Source organism: Lithobates pipiens, unplaced genomic scaffold, assembly GCF_037356315.1.
Source record: "Lithobates pipiens isolate NorthernLeopardFrog02 unplaced genomic scaffold, aLitPip1_a1.2 Scaffold_22, whole genome shotgun sequence".
Lineage (NCBI taxonomy): Eukaryota > Metazoa > Chordata > Amphibia > Anura > Ranidae > Lithobates > Lithobates pipiens.
Genome location: NW_027507784.1, coordinates 103,328,626 through 103,343,933, shown reverse-complemented (window position 1 = coordinate 103,343,933; position 15,308 = coordinate 103,328,626). Strand labels below are relative to the sequence as shown.

The window sequence follows — 15,308 nt, the reverse complement described above, 5'->3', positions numbered from 1 at the left end:
CACACTAACTGTACAGCTTTATATTCTATGGGGTCTATGGTGTCCTAACTTAAACATTTATGAGCTACATCATAACCAGAAATAAATGAATAAAGGAAAACCTACTCTGCAAGTAATTTAGCTGTGACTAATAGTGAATTGGACAGAAATTGTCCAAAGGACCCCTTAATATTCTACTATGGAGAAAAGTGATAATGCCCCCTTTATCCCTCCAAACAACCACCTGTTGACCATCTTTCCATTACTACTTATGACTGGAAACCTGTGTCTAGTGGCAGTCTAGAGCCAGAGAATCAATCCATCACAAAGCCCTGAACCGGCTGGGATCACATATATGCGAATTGGTTTTTAACCACATCCAATTCACATAACTGGTGAGTGTGACCAGCTACCAGTGGAGCCGGTTCACACATGTCTGCAGTACAGTTGTTCTGTACAGTTTTCAAAATGGTCCTGTGCGTTTTTGGGTTGGGAAATTTTTGCACCTGAATCACACCTGAACAGGTGAACAGAAACGCACAGGACACTGGATGGCAAACTTCAGCTGCATATATGTCACTGTGGTATGGTTTCATATACAGAAACTTACTAAGTATGTCAGGAAGGGGAAATTGAAATGCTTAGCAGTACAACATGCACTTTCTTTTTAAACGCGACATCTCATATGATGTGCACTACTACATGTGCTTCCAACTCTGACAGCTGAAGTCCAAGCTAATTTGCGAAGAAGCAACCAGAGCAGTTGCCATTTACAGAGCACTTTAATTGGCCAGCAATCATTTAGTAAAGTAATGTGTTAAAAATGCTTTTCATTATATCATTTTTGATGCTTATTTGTTTTGTTGACAATGAATGAACACAGGGTTGGGGTAACTCTGCAAACTGTAAAAGTTTTTTTTTGAGCTTTTATTTTTATTCAAGAAAAGGTCATTGACAATCCATTGACAATCCAGAATACAGAAGTGTATTTTTGGAGGTTGTATTTATAATAAAAAAAAAACACTCAAAAACTGCAGCTGTTAAAAAAACATATTAATAAAATACAATGTACATATTAAGTTGCAAGGGGTTGAATATAATAGTTGGTGCATAAACTGAAACTATTCGTTTTTGTATGCATTTGAGTATCTGTAATTGTAAATGGGAGGTGCTTAGCAGAATCATATTTTTTCATATATGCTTTCATGTAAAATGAACTGAAATGTGAATGCCAGCTTTGAATCCAAGTAATAAACAAAAAGGGAATTGCATGTGTTTGGTGGTTCTTTAAACAGAAAAAACTGTTGGATATTTTAGAGTTGCAGCTAAGCAGCAAAAACAGCTGTTAAAATTTTATAGAAAAAAAAGTTTAAAAATATTTTTTACATTATTTCTTATATAAATACTAATTATAAAATAAGTTAATCAATTTTGAAATATAGCACTGAAAGAAAGCCAAATGTGTATCCAGGAAAATGAAAAGTGCAATTTTTGTGTTAATACAAACATCACATACAAAGTGAATATCACTTTAATCTCCACATGGCAAAAAAGCAATATTTGCTGTGACTGAGAAGAGGTTAATTGGAGTGGGATTGGACGGGATTTTTTATTAGAACCTTTCTAATAAAAAAAGCAGTTCCTACTCCTCCCACATTATTTCTTTTACAGTATGCTGTTTTCATTAAAAATTATAGTATACTTTAAAGTGACAAACTCACCCACCTCTCTAAAACTAGCTTGCCAGTCACATTATTGCACGTTATGTTAAATTCACCTATTGTCAGTTGTTTTCTATACCACTTGACTTTTTTAGGCAATTTCCAGACCTGCAAATCTAATAATCCAGATCATTGCTACTAACAAAGGAGAAGACTGTTTCAGTGTTAATAAATTCAAAATCCAGCATGTAAATGAGAGATAAAATTTGCCCTTTATTGTGAAATATCAAGGATTATCAGTGTTTGGTATAGTACATTTTGAGCTGGCAGTCCACAAATGCCTTCTTGGCAGCTTGTAAATGCCGTCATAATTTTAGAACTTAGCTGCCATGACACAAGGGCCAAGCTGGAGAGAGCTCTGAAATGAGCTGTAGAGTAACCACATTATATAGTAATGTCTGCTACTGAACCATGCTAAGTGACACTGTATCGGAAAGGTGGTGACATTTAAATGGTGGCTCTGGAACAAAAATATCAATTTTTGCAACTGAAAGAAGCTTCATGTCAGATGACAATATACAGTATACATTTTTCTATCCAGTGTCTGTATTATTAAAACAAACTATGAGGATCTTGCGAGCTACCTATTTTTAGAAGTGACAAAATATATTAAAAACAAAATATACTAGATGAGTAATAATGATCGACAGCTGTTAGCACTGATCATGTCCCATAAAGTTGTGTGAAAACAATATAAATAGAAAATTAGTATGCTGCGCTATCTCCTAACAATAGTTTCAACAAATACTTTTAAAGTGCTTACTTTACAATGATGAGAATAATAATAATAATAATAATAGTAAAAAACCGTGATAAACTACCAAAAATTATAATATATTCCAAAACTGTATAACGGAAAATTGTTACCAATACTTATTGTAATTTTCCTTTCCTGGCCTGCCCTCACGTCACTACCACCTTCTCTTAGCTGATAAAAGGGAGCCCCTCCTCCCCTGCCCTTGTTCCATTACTAGCGGACGACAGGCTTGTAGGGAGGGGAAAAAGATTGTGCTGACGTGAGGGCAGGCCAGGAAAGGAAAATTACAGTAAGTATTGGTAACAATTTTCCGTTTTCCTGGCCAGCCTCACGTCAGCACACAATGGGATTTGATTTAGCTGATATAGGGTGGGATAACAAAAAGAGTTGAAAAACAACTGGTAATACTGATTTAGTGAATATTTTATTTTGCTTGGAAGGGTGCTGACACCACTGCGTTTCCAAAATTTGATGCACTAGCCACTGTGACATCTAAACTGTAATGTCTTGCAAAGGTTTCGCAGGAGCTCCAACTAGCGGTCCTGCATATGTCTTCAACCGATATTTTAGCAGAAGCTGCCCATGAGGCTGCCACCCCTCTTGTAGAATGAGCTCTAATAACTTGTGGAGGCGTCAGCCCCTGTTTCTCATATATGAGGCTTCTCCCCTTGGTGATCCAGGTAGCTATGGTTCTAGCTGATGCCGCTTCTCCTCTTCTAGGTCCTGATGGCAGGACGAACAAGGTATCCATTTTGCGCATCTGTAGAGAGCGGTTTACGTAGGTTGAAAATAAGTTGACCATGTCCAATGGTCTGAGATCTAGTTCCTCCGCTTCTCTCGGCGGTTGGGGGAAGCTGGGTAGGACCGCCTCCCAATTTACATGGAACTTGGAAACCACCTTAGGGGTTAAGGCTGGCGAGGGCCTTAAGATCACTTTGTCTGGGAGAATGATGCAAAAGGAATCTTTGCAAGATAGAGCTGCCAGCTCTGAAACTCTCCTTGCTGACGTTATGGCTGTGAGGAAAATCAGCTTGACTGTCAGGACCCATAGTGGGCATGTCTCCGCAGGCACGAATGGATGTTGGAGCAAAGCGTTTAGCACCGTGCCCAAGTCCCAAGCTGGGAACAGGGACTTCCTTGGTGGTCTTATTCTTATGGCCGCTCTAAGAAATTGCTTTATTAGTGGCTCGTCTGCCCATTTGTGGCCTGTGAAGCAAGACAAGGCTGACACCTGCACCTTTATGGTGTTGTATGCTAAGCCCATACTTAAAGCTGACTGTAAAAACTCCAGCACCTGCACAATGTTTGCGGACAGTGGGGAGAAATTTTGTTGTAAAGTGAATTCTGTAAATTTTCTCCAAATCCTGGTGTATGTGGCATTAGTTGTGGCCCTTCTTGACTTCAATAGTGTCGAGAGTAGCTCCTCTGAGATGCCCTGAGACTGCAGTCTGGCTGATTCAACAGCTATGCTGTCAGTTGCAATCTGCCTGGGTTGGGGTGACACCATTGGTCCTGCTGTAGAAGATCCCTCTTCAGCAGCAGCCTTATTGGGGGAACTTCCGCCATCTGCAGGAGCAGTGGGAACCATGGCCTTCGTGGCCAGAAGGGTAGGATTGCAATTGCATGGACGTTCTCCCTCACAATTTTTAATAAGGTTTTCATTATCAGTGGTACCGGTGGAAAAACCTAGACTAGGGGAAATTCCCATGGGATTGAGAAGGCATCTTGAGCTAACGCTTCGTTGCAGTGGAATCTTGACACAAACTGGGGGTACCTGTGCATTCTCTGGGGTCGCCATCAGATCTACCGAGGGTGTACCATACCTGTAAAAGATTGTTTTCAGATAGTCCTTATTGAGTGCCCACTCGTTTTTGTTGGAAAAATCCAGACTCAGATGGTCTGCTATGTAATTTTGACTGCCCGAAATGTAGGCTGCCGTCAAGGCTTCCATATGTGCCTTGGCCCAGGCGAATATCTCGGTTGCCAACTGCAGAAGTGGCAGGCTCTTGGTTCCTCCCTGATTGGTTATATAAGCGACCGCTGTCCGGTTGTCGGACATAAGCTTGACCCGAGCTCCCTGAATCAAATTCTCGAATGCCAGTGGGGCTAAGTATCTTTCTTGTAACTCCAAAAGGTTGGAGTGTCTGGTCTCCATCCTGCTCCATTTGCCTTGAACCCGTCTGCCGAGCTAGTGAGCACCCCAGCCCCGGAGACTGGCATCCAAGGTTATTTGGATCCAATCTCCGGGGCCGAGAGGCATGCCCCGCGACAGAGTTCCTGGCACTATCCACCACGACAAGCCCTGGCGGATCCATCTTGGTATGAATATTTTTTGGTGGAGTGATACTCCATCCCACTGGTTCAGAAATTACGTTTGGAATGCCCTTGTATGAAATCTTGCCCAGGGAACAGCTGGGGTTGCTGCGGTAAACATTCCAAGAAGCGTCATACAGTCCCTCGCCGACAGCGACGAGGACTCCATCACGTTTTTCACACAGGCTACTAGCTCAGCTATCTTGCAATGGGGTAGCAAGACCTGCCCTTTGCTTGTGTTGAAAACAAGCTCTAGGTACTCCATCTCTTGGTAGGGAATCAACTTGCTCTTCTGCTTGTTGATAATCCAGCGAATTCGGATAGAATTTTCAGCACCACTTCGCCTTGTGCCGTTAACTCTTCCATTGTAAGGGCCACTACCAAGATGTCGTCTAAGTAGTGGAAAATTTTTATGCCCCTCAAATGTATAACAGTGAGGGTAGCTAGCAAGATCTTGGAAAAGACTCGAGGTGCTGTGCTGATTCCTAAGGGAAGACATTTGAACTGGAAATGATCTTCCCCTACCATGAAACTCAGGTATCTTTGGTGATGCCTGTTGATTGGGACATGAAGTTGGCATCTGCTAAATCGACTGATATTAGCCAGTCCCCTGGTTGCAGAATTGATATAATTGTAAATATTGATTCCATCCTAAATGTCTTGGGATCGATGTAGTGGTTTAGAGATCTTAAGTCTGAGACCTCCGACGGCTTTGGGTACCAGAAAAATTGGGGAGTAAACCCCAGTTCCCTGCTGCTTTACAGAAACCGGCTAGATTGCCTCTTTCTGAAGTAATTCGGTCACATATTCTTGTAAGCACCTTCGTTTCTTCTGATCTTGTGGCCATTCTGTCTGGACAAAGATGCCCGGTGGTTTTTCTCGAAACATTATCTTGCACCCTCGCTTGACCGTTTTCTGGACCCATTGGTCCTTGACCTTCTCCGCCCATACCTTCCAAAAGGATGCCAACCTGGCACCCACCTGGGGGTGATGGGCGGTCAACCCGTCAAAAGGACTTCTCCGGTTTCTTAGCGGCCTTAGCCTTCACGTTCCGAAGAAAGGAGCTTTGTGAGCCTCTCCATTGGGGTCTTGTATATTCTCGGCCTGGTCTATATGAACTGGCCTCCTGCAACCTTCTGAACTCTGATTGGCCTGACCAAGCGGTTTGCCGTCTCCTTTTGGATCTCTGTGGTAGCAGACCTGACTTCCCTCCAGTAGTTCGTTTAATAGCTTCCTCCAGGGTGTCCACGAAAAGCATCTTGCCCTTGTATGGAATGTTACAATGTGCCTGTTTCGAGGTACTGTCTGCCACCCAATGGCATAACCATAGGGCCCTTTTTGCCATTACTGAAAACATCATAATTCTTGCAAGCAGTTTTACTAGGTCTATAGAGGCTTCTGCCAAAAAGGTGGCTGAGAGATAAAGTTCCTCCATTGCTGAAGTGATTCTGGCCGTCTCTACGTCAGACTTCAGGGCCATCTCCACATTTGTGACCTAGCCCTTCAGCGCCCTGGAGATTGAAGTTAAGGCTATGGCCGGGCGACAAGCTGCTCCAGCAGTTAAATAGATCTTCTTTAGATCTGTGTCTGTGCGTCTGTCCATTGGGTCTCTGAAGGTTGTAGAAATCTGCAATGGCAGGGGCACCTGCCTTGCTAGGCGCTGCAAGGCCACATCTACCCCTGGAGGTGACTCCCAAAAGGCAGCATCTGGGGTGTTAAATGGCTATAATCTTAAAAAGGGATTTTGTATGTTCGCATTCCCTTCTGTCTTTCCCCATTCCTCATCGCATAATTTGTGGATCTCCATCATGAATGGGAAGGTTGCCCCTTGCCTTTTCAAGTTAGGGAAATATCTTAAATTTTTTCCAGAGGCTGAGTGTCTTGATCCCAGTCTATGGCCCCCTTCACTGCTACAATGTAAGGGTCTATGAGTTGGAAGTCAAACAAATATTCCAACGGTTCATCAGAGTCTGAAGAATCTCCTGAAGATATTTCAAGCCCTGGTGATGCGTCTTGCTTCTGCTTAGATGTGTTCTTGGCTCTAGGCTTAGTCCCGGAGGCACTGCGACCACCTGCATACTCTCTGTCACTGCCTCCTGAATATAGTCTTTTGTCCTACGTGCCTCTGTTTCTCTATCTGTGGCTACATCTCTTATGCATTCTGCACACGAGAGCTTTTCAGGGGCGGCTGGCGCTAAACAAGCCCAGCAGATGCCTTCGGGGGGACGGCCTCTTGTCGCACTTTGTTCTGCCGCCCTAGCTGTCTGAGCATTTTTGCGGCTTGGACTGCCCATTGCTTGGGGTCTATGTCCTGTGTGTGACCCAGATGCATGCGGAGATTTAGAACGGTGGCGGGACTTTATCTTCCGCGACTGTCTTTTTTTAGGACTTCTGCTCCTATAAAGACAAAACACCTTATTAGGCTGGTGTTGCACTCTTTTGTTTTGTGGCCCCCGTAGACCCCTCCTACCTTTCCGACGATCTTCGTGCACTTTGGGGCTGTGGTGAGCTCATACTAAAGCAACAAAAGACAGGATATAGAAATAAGAAAAAAGACGTTTCTTTTCTATCGCTTTTTTTTTTTTTTTACTGGCTCTTTAAAGGAAAAAACGTAATAAACCTTAAAGCGGAGGTCCACCCTAAAATGGACCTTCCGCTCATCGGAATCCTCCCCCCCTCCGGCGCCACAATTGGCACCTTTCAGGGGGGAGGGGGGTGCAGTTACCTGGATAATCCAGGTAACTGCACCCACTTCCGGGATAGCTCTCTGCGGAAAGGGGCGTAGATTACGCCCCTTTCCGCAAGTGCCCACCCCCTTCCACAAGTGCCCCGCTGCCTGCTGGGAAACACACAGATCCCAGAGGCAGTGGGGACCGTCCTTATTGCGCAGCGCAACTCGCGCATGCGCAGTAGGGAACCGGGAAATGAAGCCGAAAGGCTCCATTTCCTGATTCCCATACCCAAGATGGCGGCGGCAGCACCCGAGTGACGATCTACAGATCGGCTTCGGGTGCCGACATCGCGGGCGCGCTGGACAGGTAAGTGTAACTATTTTAAAAGTCAGCAGCTGCAGTATTTGTAGCTGCTGGCTTTAAAAAAAAAAAAAAACACGGAGTCCCGGTGGACTCCCGCTTTAATACTGGATATGGAGTCACTCAGGGTGGCAGCAGATTTGTAGGGTATCTGAAAAGCTGTAAACACAATGCATTTTGTGATCATGGCTCAGTAAACACTGACACAGCCCAGCCACCCCTCCCCCACTGTGAAGGAAAACGCACCAGTATAGCTCTCTCACTAGCTGTTGAAAACAGCACTGGAGCTTCTGGCTTTCCAGGCTTTATAGCCCCACAGCCCCGACCCCCTGTGAGGTCATCACCGACTGACAGAAAACACAGCTCCTAAAAAGCAGGAAAGGAAAGCACAATACTACAGCAACACCACATCCTAAAAATTGTAAGCTCTTTAAGCCTTAGTATGCCCGCATGGCTCCTGCACATGGAGCGTCCAGTGTGATAAAAGGAACTACCTTTATTGTTCTGGACCTTCCGATCCCAGGAGAGGCTTGAACCTGGGTGGGTAGGTTCGGTAGGGGGGTGTAGTCTAATCCACGAGCATGGTGGCCTGGAGTCTGACCAAAAAAAAGGAACAAGGGCAGGGGAGGAGGGGCTCCCTTTTATCAGCTAAGAGAAGGTGGTACTGAGAGACTGGAGGAAGGGGTTAACCCATTGTGTGCTGACGTGAGGCTGGCCAGGAAATAGAGTTTTTTGATTGCTGTGATGATAAATTCTATGTTAAATTTCACATTCCACAGACAAAATAAAAATAATAAGCAAACTAAATAAAATTTAAATATATGGTGCCACAAATGTGAATCATAATCTGCTGTAGTGCATATAACAGTGACGTTCTAATCAAAAGCAAATCAGTCCAACCTAATCGGTATATAGTCCTTATTAAAGGTATAATGGTGACTTCATAAAAACGTGAAAATAATGTGTTGCGGTGTCCACACTCAGGTGCTCCCCACATTCAGGCAATGGCCGCTCACCTTAGAGCATGTGACCTCACAATTAAGTTTGGTCAAAACCGCATATCAGGAAGTTAGCTGTATGGATCCAGACTGCTCACTGATGCTGTATCCTCAAATACAAACAGTAGAATGAGACTCTATAGCATGATACCGTTTAACACAATTTTATTGTACAAGCAAAAAAGCCCCAGTACAGGGTACTCACTTGGTTTAGGTGCATTAAATACACCAGTCTTTATTGTACCTTAAAACGCTGGGTTTTGATTGAGGGCGTATGTCTGTTCTCTGTGGAGCAGACCAGCTGCTTCCTACACCGTCCTGTCCCCACCCCTACATGTGGCGATACAAGAGAAACTCATATCTTCATCAGGGGGAACCCTTAGAACGTCACTGTTATATGCACTATAGCACTTTATGATTCACGTTTGTGGCACCATATATTTAACGTTTATTAGTTTGCTTATTATTTTTATATTGTCTGTGGAATGTGAAATTTAACACAGAATTTATAATCATAGCAATCAAAAAACTCTATACAGTTTTGGAATATATTATCATTTTTGTTAGTTTATCAAGTTTTTTTTATTATTATTTATTGTTATTATTATTATTTTTCTCATCATTTTAAAGTAGGCACTTTAAAAGTATTTGTTGGAACTAATGTTAGGAGATAGCGCAGCATAGTAATTTTCTATTTACAGTGTTTGTATTATGTTTGGAAAATAATTAGAGAATACTTAGTATTTGTGGTTAATACTAGCTTTCAAATAATCCTGTTTTAATTTTAGGAAAACTGCTGTCCATTTGGAGAATTATTTAAATATTGGCTTTCATCATTGGGCGTTTGCAGACATTGCAGGATTTTAATACTAGATTGTACCCCAAACAGCTGAGCATGTCATAATAAGCAGAGAAAGTTTATAACCTAAACAATTGTTCCTTCATTAGACATGCCAGGGGTTGATTTACTAAAACTGGAATGTGCAATATCTGGTGCAGCTCTGCATAGAAACCAAACAGCTTCCAGGTTTTATTGTCAAAGCTTAATTGAGCAAGGAAAAGTTAGAAGCTGATTGACTACCATACACAGCTGCACCAGATTTTGCACTCTTCAGTTTTAGTAAATCAACCCCACAGTCATCCAGTATAATGAGACGTTAGCGTAGAGTTCCAACAACTGCTACAGTACTGCTCACCTGTGGCAGACAACTTTCAAAGCAACTGGATGTACTTTAGACTGCTTTCTGAAGCAAAATCGCTGTAAAAACACATATGTGTTTTAGATGCATTTCCAGTGATTGGGTGCACCTGTGAAAAATGTGACTCAAAAATGGACCAAAAACTGACCAAAAGTGAAAAACACAGTGTGTTTTTGATGCATTTTCCATTCATTCCAATAGGGAGCTGTGTTTTTGCTTTGAAACTACACCAAAGATGTAGCATGTAGGACTTTTAAAAATGCACCCACCCCCATTGCAGTGGTGTGAAGAGTCCCTTAGGATTTAATGGGCATTTTTTCTTGTGTTTTTCTTGCAAGGTAAAAATGCAGGAAAATCGCATTAGTGTGAAAATGACCTTATCAGTAATCAGGTGTGTGAAGGTGTTATGTGGAGCATTGTAAAATCTAAAGGTAATTTTTACCCAGTAGTAACAGGAAGCTGACAAGTAGTAGAGTTGAAAAACCCCAAAAAGGGCATTACTACAAGAAACAGTTCCAGTGAATAAAAGTCATAAATAGGACAGATACAAGAGATGAGAGGATACAGTGTCAGCTGTCAAGCTGGGTTAACCCCCCTGACAGTATTGGATCCAGCGATGTCCCCACGCTGTACGAGCTTGATTCATCACATCGCCGATCTCCGTGCCCTGTGAGCGTTGCGATGCACAGGGATGGAGATCGGCGCCAAATTCAAAAAGTAAAACACACAGTATACATACAGTATAATGTAATCTTACAGTTTACATTGCTGTATGTAATTATTTCACATCCCCTTTGTCCCTAGTGGTCTGCCCAGTGTCCTGCATGCAGTTTTATATTATAAAAACTGTTCTTTATGCCTGGAAATTGGAGATTGTCCATAGCAACCAAAACTGTCCCTTTACATCAAAAATGATTTTAGACCAGCTAGAAAACAGCGATAATAAATTAGAATCACTCGCAGAATTGAGGGATATCGATTTGTGCGGAGATCCGTCATCAAATACTGAAAAGTAATGGCAGTGACAATTCTGCAACTGAGCAAATTTCAGTGTTTTTGATTTGATTACATTATTGCATAATTTTTATTATTGTTATATTATTATTTGGTACAATTATTTATAATTATTTATTATATTATAATTTATATCAAACTTTATCATACCCGGGATGTCTGCTAGAATTACAGGACTACAATCTAAAACACCAAATTTTCATGCAAAATAATGGTACCGCTTTCAGCACCTAAAATCCGAAATAACCATACCGCCAGGGAGGTTAATCTACTATAGAAATGTGAAAAAGCCAGCCATCAGAACCAAATTTAAAGCTAAAACTGAGTCGGAAGCACAGCTAAGTCGGGACAGATGGGAATTAGGAAATGGTCAAAAGCACATACATTTTTAAATGGGAAAACTAAGATTGGTAAGATATTCCCATTAGGAGACTCAGAAACCAATAATTGGTAGTGCTAATTTGGAGCCTATGCAAGTGTTTTTGGCCCCATCAAGCTAGGGATGGCTGCAGTGACTGTGACATACAGGTATCAAGCACTACAGAGCTGCTAAATTAAATATATTACCTGCTTTCCTATTGCAAGAATAGTCGTAAAAAGTCTCAGCTGGGTGTATCTACAGTTTTTAACACTTCCTTGACTGACTGCAGTGTGAATGGGTCCAATTCTCCTGAAAACTAACATCTGTTCAGTTTAGCTTTTTACAAAAATACTTCTAGGCATGTAAGTGTACTACTGCGATTGCCTTCATTTGCTATATATGAATAGTATTAAGACACTGACAGGGGGGTTTGGGACTTTTCTATAAACAGTATCTGTTATAAATTCTTTATTGTATTTTATTTATTTGTTTATTTATTGCAGGTGTCCAATGGGCAGGCTTTTGCTTGGCTGTCACAACTGCGGCACCGGTGGGATGAAGGCACCAAGGAATGTTTTATTAATATCTGCGATGCTCAGTTCTGTTATTCCTATGAATATCTCGGTAACACACCTCGTCTGGTGATCACACCGCTCACTGACAGGTTCGGATAGAATAGCCACCTTTTCAGTTACAGAATTAATGTGAGGCAGTATTTCTAGGGCGCGTGCTTTTCAATAGCTAAACAAATAGAAAATCGATTTTATTACTGTTGCTGTGTAAACGCAGACTTTTCCATGTAACTATCTGTATCAAAGTATTTCTAGGAATAGTGAGGTTCGACTAAATTTCGATTGGGATCCCTTTATATTATGCAAAAAATATTTCTTACCCATTTAAAATGGAGTTCCACCCAAAAATGGAACTTCCACTTTAAGTGATGGTGACCTCCTGACATGCCACATTTAGCATGTCTTTTTTTGGAGGGGGGGTGAGGATACCCTTTTTTTTTAGAGGCATTCAGCTCCCACTTCCTCCCGGGCTCCATGGATCCAGAAGGAAGTTAACCTCTCCACCTTCCCTCCATGCAATCTTCTAGGACATGTCAAAGGTGCCAGAAGATTGCCCGGCCATTCACAGCACGCAGCGCGATTCGTGCATTTGCAGTGCGTTCCCAGCTGTGAAGCCACAGCCAGGGAGCCCCCAGTAAGAATGCCCGCGCCGTGGAGAGGAGGGGGGAGGAGCGGGGCTTTGTATGCCCCCATCGCTGGACCATGGGACAGGTGAGTGTCTGATTAAATAAAAGTCAGCATCTACATTTTTTGTGGCTGCTGACTTTTTTTTGGGCAGAACTCTGCTTTAAGCGTTTGTTTTTTAATTAGATAATATTTCACCTTTTATTTTAATCCTGTTAGAAGTTGAGACTGCAGCACTCAGTTGCTAAATACTGTGCATGGGAACACCTCTTTGTCCGATACAGGGTTGCCAACAAGTAATACCTTTATATGGGCAGTCCATAAAAAGCTTTTCCTACATTTTTGCAGATCAACACATCCAAATTGTATCATGCAGGATTTATTTTTAACACTTTGCTACAAATTGCATTGTTGAGAACAGGCTTCATTAAAAGAAATGCATTTTTCTGGCAAGCTGTATAAGAAAATATTTACCGGGGACACACTGATGAGGCCTGAGTGTGCTGCTAGTGACATTCCTATTGTCTGAAACAAGGGTCTCCAATCTTTCTAAACAAAGGGCCGGTCTACTGTCTTTCAGGCTTTAGGGAGGTCGGACTAGGGTCAGTGGGATTAGAAAATGTCATGGCACTAACGGAAGTAGAAAATGTCATGGCACCTATCTTTAGTGACAGTGGGAGGACCAGTGCCCCATCGTTGATGTCAGTGGAAGCAATAGGGCCCAATTGTTGGTGTCAGTTGAAGGAATAGTGCCCCATCATTGGTGTCAATGGAATAACTCTGCCCCATTATTGGTGTCAGTGGGAGGAATTTTGCCTTTTCATTGGTGTCAGTGGAGTATAAGTGACCCATTGTTGATATCAATGGAAGGAATTATGCCCCACCAGTGGTGTCATGGAAGGAAATGTGCCCCATCATTGGTGTCAATGGAATGAATTGTGCCCCATCATTGTTGTCCGTGGGAGGAAGTGTGCCCTTTTGATGATGTCAGTGGGAGGAATTGTGCCCCATCGTTGATGTCAATGAAAGGAATTGTGTCCCATCGTTGGTGTCATTGGATGGAATAGTGGCCCAAGGGCCAGATAAACAAGCAAGCAAAAGTGCAACATCTGGTCCTCGGGCCGCAGTTTGGAGACCTCCTAAATCTATGTATAAGTTGGAGAATGATTTTATTAAATACTCTTAACTATTTAGGCTCAGATTTGTTGCAGATACACACAGGCTTGGGGTAGTGAAATTGTAAGGTGAGAATCAGGCATATTGCCCATTTCTTTTTACCCTTAAAGGAAACCTACACGGGCTGTCATTGTTGGGCTTTTTTTTGAAAATGCTGTTGCTTGGTTGTCATGCTGATCTTTTAGCTTCAGTACTTTCAAACTCACTGATACAAAACAAGATTGCAGATTAGTATATCAGAGTGAAATTAGTACTCCTGATATGCATAACTTGTTTAAGGTTGGTGACTCTAAAGGTTTGTTTACACAACCGTTGGGCCATTTGTGAGCATTGGAGTTTGACAAACAGTTAGGAGGTGTTATTTTGCCTCCTCACTGCCTGTTTCAACCCCTAAAATAACCCACACCACCCCATACCGATCTCATGTACACCCTGTCTGCTGCCTTTTCAGGTTAAGGGGTAGCATTTGGGGTTGGTAAAAAGATGGTTCCTCCGCATGTTTTTACTCCCCCACAACTCCAGATGTAAACAAGGCCTAAATGTATGGAAGCTGTCAAGTATGCATGACAGCCAAGGAACAAGAAAATTAACATAAAGGTGGTCAGAGATGGCTGCCACCAAACATCCTTAAGACCCCTTCCATACTGACAACGGGCCGCATTATCGGTAAAGCATCTGAAAAGCACCGCTGCCGAAGCTCTTTGCAGGCGCTTTGGCAGTGGTACACATTCATTTCAATTGGCAGGGGTGGTGGAAGAGTGGTGTATACAACGCTCCTCCACCGCCCCAAAGATGCTGCTTGCAGGACTTTTTCTAACGTCTTGCAAGCACACCACCCCAGTGTAAAAGCACTCGGTCTCTCACACAGGGGAGGCGTTTTTCCAGGTGCTTTACAAGTGCTATTTTTAGCCTAAAAGTGCATGAAAAATGCCCCAGTGTGAAAGGGGTCTAATGTGTTTTAAATTTCTTTGCTATTTAGATTCATGAGCCATGAAAAAAGAAAATTAAACTTTCACCTTTGCACCGTAAAGTGACCTGGGGAGGAAAAAATAACTTAATTAAAGCTTGCCCATATTTGATGAGATCTGTTTATTGAATAAATTGTGTAAAAATGTGTAATGAATAAACTGATCCATTTTCAGATGTTATATAACGTTAACTCAAGCTCTACACCTGTCTATGAGTGGAGCGCTCTCTGGTCCTGCTGGAACAGGGAAGACAGAAACTACCAAAGATCTGGGCCGCTCATTGGGAATTATGGTCTATGTGTTTAACTGTTCTGAGCAAATGGACTATAAGGTATGATATAAATGTAAATTGACACTTCTATTCTTACAGTAATAAAGATACCCATACATTGCAGTGTTTTGTTTAACAATCTGAACTATTCCGACAATATAAATGTAACAAAACTAAACAATAAGAGCAGATAATTTGGACTTTAATCTCCCAAGCTAAAAACTCTTTTACTATTCCTTTACTTCTGAACTGATTACATAAACCTGTCACAAACCTGGGAAATTCAAACCAATCATACAATGAGAAAATAGAGTAGAAATAAC

The 15,308-nt window shown here is 42.2% G+C and overlaps 1 protein-coding gene across 1 annotated transcript in view; it reads left to right on the top strand.

Moving 5' to 3' along the window:
• LOC143925685 (dynein axonemal heavy chain 11-like) overlaps positions 1–15,308 on the top strand; it is a 701,866-nt gene that overhangs the window by 141,729 nt on the left and 544,829 nt on the right. The window contains exons 20-21 of the mRNA XM_077450147.1: positions 11,878–12,038; positions 14,889–15,045. Coding sequence (XP_077306273.1) covers positions 11,878–12,038; positions 14,889–15,045 — 318 coding nt within the window. The remainder of the gene's footprint in view (positions 1–11,877; positions 12,039–14,888; positions 15,046–15,308) is intronic.